The following is a 6000-nucleotide window of genomic DNA, read 5'->3' as shown; positions in this document are numbered from 1 at the left end:
CCCCATCGGAACACCGCCTGTCCCGCTCAATTTTTCACGCAGAATGTCCTGGAAAGCACAGAGGCTTTGCTGAGCAAGGATTACGTGAAAAGAGCTGCTCAGGGAGCCAGGCATCCCTCACTCTGGGCCTGTCACCTGCAATACGGAGCAAAGCCCTGCTTCCGTAAGCCTTCCCCAGACTCACCTGGCCCAAGTCCAAATCCTATGCTGTGTATCTACAGGCCTCCTAAGACCCACTTACTGAGATGCCCCACGGCTCCCCCTGGCGGGCATCCTCCCTCACTGCAACTAGCAATAAACCCGACTTGTTCAACCACTGTTGTGTTCATGGTGGCCTTTGGCTGGAAGACAGTGACAGCATTCACCCAGGTTATCCACTTTAGGAATTTAACCTAAGGAAAGACTCACATTCGTAAACATATGTGCATAAAGAAACTCACTGCAGCTGCGTGCATAATGATAGCAAAACACTGGACACGATATAAATGTCCATCAGTGGGCAGTTGGTTAAATACATTTTGGTTCCAGGGAAGACATGGAGCTATTCAAAATGATGACAGCGATATTTATTTATATAAGAGTTACCATAGCGTGATAGCCACATTATAGGTGAAAAAAAGGTTTACAAAACGTTATGCAGGGGCCCTGCAGATGGCTGTGTCGGTGTGACACCACATAACTCCAAATAATCCACTTTCATAAAAATAAGTCTTTCATATACTGAGGGAAAAAGGCATAGAAATATAAGCATAAAAACATTAATAGGGCTTCCCTGGTGGTGCAGTGGTTAAGAATCCACCTGCCAATGCAGGGGACACGGGTTCGAGCCCTGGTCTGGGAAGATGCCACATGCCGCAGAGCAACTAAGCCCGTGCGCCACAACTACTGGGCCCGCGCTCTAGAGCCCGTGAGCCTCAACTACTGAGCCGCCGTGCCACAACTACTGAAGCCCGTGCGCCTAGAGCCCGTGCTCCACAACAGGAGAAGCCACTGCCACAGGAGGCCCGCGCACCGCAACGAAGAGTAGCCCCCGCTCACCGCAACTAGAGAAAGGCCGCGCGCAGCAACAAAGACCCAACGCAGCCAAAAATAAATAAATTAATTTAAAAAAAAACATTCATAGCATCTCTTGGTTTGGGGATTATGAGGGTTTTTTCTTACCTGCACTTCTAGATTTTTAGTGATGGAAATGTTTTACTTAATAAAAAAAGTTAAAGCTTTCGAGCGATAGGAATGAGAAGGTAACTGAGGTCAGAATCTGGGGGCGGGGTGGAAGGGGGGTTTGGTCTGGATGAGCAAGCATGGGGGGCAGGGGGGCCGCGGCTGAGCCCTGGGAGGTGTACCCAGAGGCTGGACCAAGCAGAGGTTGCTGGGCAGTGGCAGGAGGCACAGCCCTGCCCTGGTTAGGGTCCCTGCCCAGTGTCCAGTGAGGGTGACAGCGGGACGAGAGGCAGGTATTCTCTCCCAGAAAGGCAGGCTGTGTCTCTCTCTTCTGCGTGGTACAGCTGAGCTTCATCTACCTTGTACGTTATAGAAGAGACCCTCCCACCCCACCCCCTTGCCACCCAGCTGAGGCTGCACAGGGCCTGCCCTGCTAGGGGTGGGGTGGGCCTGTGGGAGGGAAGCGTCCCTTAGCCACTGTAGCTGGGCAGGAGAGGGGCGTTCAAGCTCAGGGCCATCAGGCGCTTGGGACTGCTTTCCAAGCCAATATCCCACACCACCGGTGTCCTCCCCAAAAGATACATCCACAACCCACTACCTGTGAATGTGACCTTATTTGGAAATAGGGTATTTGCAGTTGTAATTGAGAATCTTGAGATGAGCTCATCCTGGATACAGCATGAGCCCTAAAGCCAAAGAGTGGTGTCCTTATAAGAGAACGGAGAGGCAGATGTGAGACAGAAGAAGAGAAGCCCACGTGAAGACGGAGACAGAGATTGGCATGACGCAGCTACAAGCCAAGGAACATCAAGGATTGACGGCCACGGCCAGGTGCCGGGGGAGGCATGGAACAGACTCCCAGAGCCTCCAGAGGGAACAAACCCCACCTACACTTTGATTTTGGACTTCCGGCCTCCAGAACTACGAGGGGGTAAATTTCTGTTGTTTAAGCTGCGAAGTTTGTGGTGATTTGTTACGGCCATCCTGGGAAACTGGGACACCTCCCCTACCCCTTCACTGCCCTTATACACCCACCCTTCAAGCTGGGGTCCCTGGGAAAGTTAGGAGCAGTTAGGGAATCTAAGGCAGACATATCCCTAACCTCCAAAGTGGCTTAATTACCTGAACAGCCACCATTTCCTATTCCTTTGGAGAGGAATGGACATTTCAGGGTTGATCTGCACAGACTAAAGGAATGAACAGGAAGAGTGACAGCCTGCTACCTCTTTGAGCCAATAAAGGGAAGCAGATTTTGCTCCCCTAAAGTCCAAGAGAATTTGTAAAAACAAAATTTAAGTTAATTTAACACACTCAATTATTTAAGTAGCAAGTCAATATTTCTCAATTGCTTCATCTTACAAACACAGCCACGATAAACAAAGGAAATGTTATTTAAATCTGTGGACAAAAAAATGAGCCCAGACAGAGAAGAGTGAAAGGCCAAATCTGATATGATTTAACAAAGGTGAGAAAAGACCCAACCTTTCCCAGAAAATAAATCACAGCCACACTTATTGCCAAGATCCAAAGAAAAAAATTTATTTACAATAGAGAATTTTATTTGAAACATGCATTTTCTTTTTTTTTTTTTTAAACAAATCAGCAAATGCAGATCAAGTTTACACTCCTTAAGGCAAGAGTCCCTTTGCAAGCTGTACATGATCATATTAAATCCAAAAGCCGCTCACCCTGGAAACTCATGTACAAAGGGCAAGGCCAAGGTCAGCGATTTGTCTTTTATTAGAGAATCAGACAATCTCCCTGATACAGGAACTCTGAGGTCAACTTGCTATGAATTATACTAGGAAAATGCAAACCAATAGCAAGAAATTCTGATAGTCTCCTTAGTGCTGCATATAATCAAGTCAACTTTATTTAGAAAGGAAATACAGTAGTGCATACGAAAAAGTGAAAACAGAACCTGTCCACACAACCAGAGGGACAGCAGTGTGCCGACGGTCATATTGCACGCAATGGTCAAAGTCCAAACATTTGGTTCAAAGTTAGCTTTTCCCCATTTTGGCAATCAGTTCATCACAAATCTTGGTGAGTTCTTCTATCTCTTTATTCTGCAAATGAAGACAAGAAAAGAGGTTGTTTGAAATCAAGTCAATCAGAACGGTCACTGGGCTTTTTAAGAGGAAGGGGTCCTTTGGGCCACCTGGTCCCCCTGAATTTATCTAAAGCAGCAAAAGAAATGACCCGGAGCCAAACAATCTGTACATCCCAGCTCTAGCTGTGTGACCCTGGGCAAGTTACACAACCTCTCTGAGCCTCAATTTTCCTTATCTCAAATGTGTGGTTAGTAACATCTGTCTCTCTCAGAATTAAATGAGGTGAGAAATATAAAGTTCCCTGCACAGCGACCAGCACATAGTAAAGGCTTAACTAGTATTGGTTCTCTTCCGTTTATTTGTCTCCATGGATGTGGGCACAGAAGGATGGTGGCTTTTTTTGAGAAATGCCACCAGAGGGGATAAGCAATTCTACCTGGATGGGATCCCTAGCATTATTCAGAGGACGCCAGGTGAGGAGGTGCTGTGGATACAGGGCCCAAGGAGAGAGGTGAGGGCAGATGCAAGACGTCTTCAGGGGCTCCTCAAGTCACACCTTGCCCGTCCTCGGAAGCCCCGCCAAGAGGAGTCAACTATGTGTTCATCTCGCACCAGCGATCCGACAACACCGTCCATTCTCCAGGGACGGGGATCCAACGGGGCGACGCCTCCATCTGGACAGCAGTGGCTCTGCTCTCAGATGGACTAAACATCGAGCCTGATGCTGATCTGGCTCAGCAGCCAATCCTGAAGGGTCCTCTCCAAGGGGGCGAGATCTTTCCGGTACCCCCAGAACATTGAGCAGCCAGCTTTTCCTCGAGGTCCCCATGGAAGGCAAGTCAATCACAAGCCTGTGCCCTGAGGCCGTACTGAGGCCCTTCCCCGGAAACCCTGGGGCCTTAGACACCTTCCAGCCCGGAGCCACGTGCCCTGTGTCCCAGCTGGGCTCCAGGTGCCACTCATCACTGAGCCGGTGCCTGGGAGGAATCAGCCCTCCTTAGCAGGGGAGAGGTTCGGTCCCGGCTGCAGCCCTGCCACCAGCCCCGCCGGGAGAGAGCCCCACCTGGAACATCCCCTTGGCTTTGACCCGTCTAGAGTTTTCAGCTCCCTGAGGCACTGAAATGCCGGTTGGAAGATGGGGCTCTGCATGGGCTGCAGGACCAGCCACTAATCCTGAAATTACTATTATCGCCACTACGGCCACTGCTGGGGCTGCTAACGGTGACTTTTCGTCTTATTGGAGCACTTACCACATGCCGGTCACCATGCAAACCCAGCCTAGGCCCTGAGGTAGCACTCTGTACTCGCTGCAGCCCCTTAAAGGTAGCCGTTATTACCCCCACTTTTCAGCGAGGAAACTGAGGCTCAGAGAGGTTAAGCATTGTGCGTAAGGTCACACAGTTGGTCAGACGTAGCAAACCTGGAATGCAAATTCAGGTCGGCCTGGCTCCTATACAGCTTGGCGATTTTATGTATTAGGCATGCTGAGAGGTACTAACAGACCCACTAGCTATCAGTTCTTGGAGGTTCTCCAAGCTCTGTCCTGGCACCATCAGCCCACCGCCCAGGAAACTGCCCCATCAAGGAGCTCAGCACACTGGGCAAAAGTCCCAGCTCGCTTTATCAAGTCCCGACTGGGTGAACTGCCCAACGCCGTCACCTGAGAGCTGCCCTGGGGGGGAAATCATGCTTCTGGATCTCTTGAAAACAGAGACCACCGTCTCCACATCACTTAGAGCCATTTAGCGAAGAACTCATGTGCTTAACCCCTTCTTCCTGAGTCTTAGTTTAAGACAAAACTATGTCTGCAGATACATTTGTATTTTTTCTGTTATCCAAAACAATGCAAATCCAACTTGCTTTCTCCTTGTCTTTTAGCTTGCCAGAAAACCTAGCATCAATCACCTTCACTTTGCGACCGTAACCATCTGAACAGGCCGGGTGCCTTGAAAAGCATCTCTCCTGACCCTGGTTTTAGCTCTATTGATTTAGCTAACATCAGGATGCAATTTAAACACCATCATACCCCGATGGAAACAATCTCAAACCTTCAAGTTCTACTGGTTCAGTCCTCCGACATTACAAACCTAGAAACCGAGGTGAAGGGCCAGGCCTGCCGAGGGTCAGGATGGATGGCAGGGAGGGGCAGGGACCTGAATCTCTCCCTGACACCATGCAGGTGACGTGGGAGGCGGTACCTGCCCACTGGAGAGGTTAGCACTGCTTGGCCCAGAACCCCTGGGGACCCCAGCCAGCCATGCTGGAACCTGGATGGGTGCTTCTCGGGGAGCAGAGGCCATTTGGGAGACACCCTGGGCTCCTGCTGCTACCTGCCTATAAAGTATCCTCACCAACGCCCATCAAGACCCTAATGCATGTGAAGTGCTGCTGCCCCCGGCCACTGGGCCCTCTGATGACCCCATCCTGGGGAATCCTATGGCTCAGTAAATCAACCAGAATGGGGGTGCATGTCTGCAAACACACCCAGGGAGGAAGCCTGCCTGGCGCACACTCACTCAGAATCAGATTCACAGCACCCCTGGGTGGAAGGGGCTTCTCATCTGGACACCCAGGGAGACGGTGTTTAAGGTGGTCCAAGCGCTTGACTGGAAATCGGGAAATCTGGGGACAAGCTGAGGGACCTCAGGAGGATCCCACCATCCGCGAAAATGAGAGGACACCTGGGGGCCCTTCTGACCCTGACGCTGCCCATGTTCTGCAGCAGCCGCTTGTCTCTGCCCAGGGGGCTGCCTGGTGGGTACCATCCACTCACTGGTAAGCTCGC

General features: G+C 50.5%; 1 protein-coding gene across 2 annotated transcripts in view; it reads right to left on the bottom strand.

Annotated features, from left to right (window-relative positions):
• Nucleotides 1-3012: 3012 nt before the first annotated feature.
• The window catches only part of LOC111172237 (transforming acidic coiled-coil-containing protein 2), a 76889-nt gene continuing 73901 nt past the window's right edge, over nt 3013-6000 (bottom strand). For both annotated transcript variants that reach the window (XM_022568550.3, XM_022568554.3), the window contains exon 17: nt 3013-3230. In XM_022568550.3, the coding sequence (XP_022424258.2) occupies nt 3165-3230 (66 nt within the window). In that variant the 3' untranslated portion in view covers nt 3013-3164. The remainder of the gene's footprint in view (nt 3231-6000) is intronic.

Source organism: Delphinapterus leucas, chromosome 16 (assembly GCF_059928025.1).
Source record: "Delphinapterus leucas isolate spDelLeu-1000000601 "Yukka" chromosome 16, BTC_Dleu_Yukka2, whole genome shotgun sequence".
In the NCBI taxonomy this organism is placed as follows: Eukaryota; Metazoa; Chordata; class Mammalia; order Artiodactyla; family Monodontidae; genus Delphinapterus; species Delphinapterus leucas.
The sequence above is the reverse complement of the archived record's forward strand: the minus strand, read 5'-3'. Positions and strand labels throughout refer to the sequence as shown.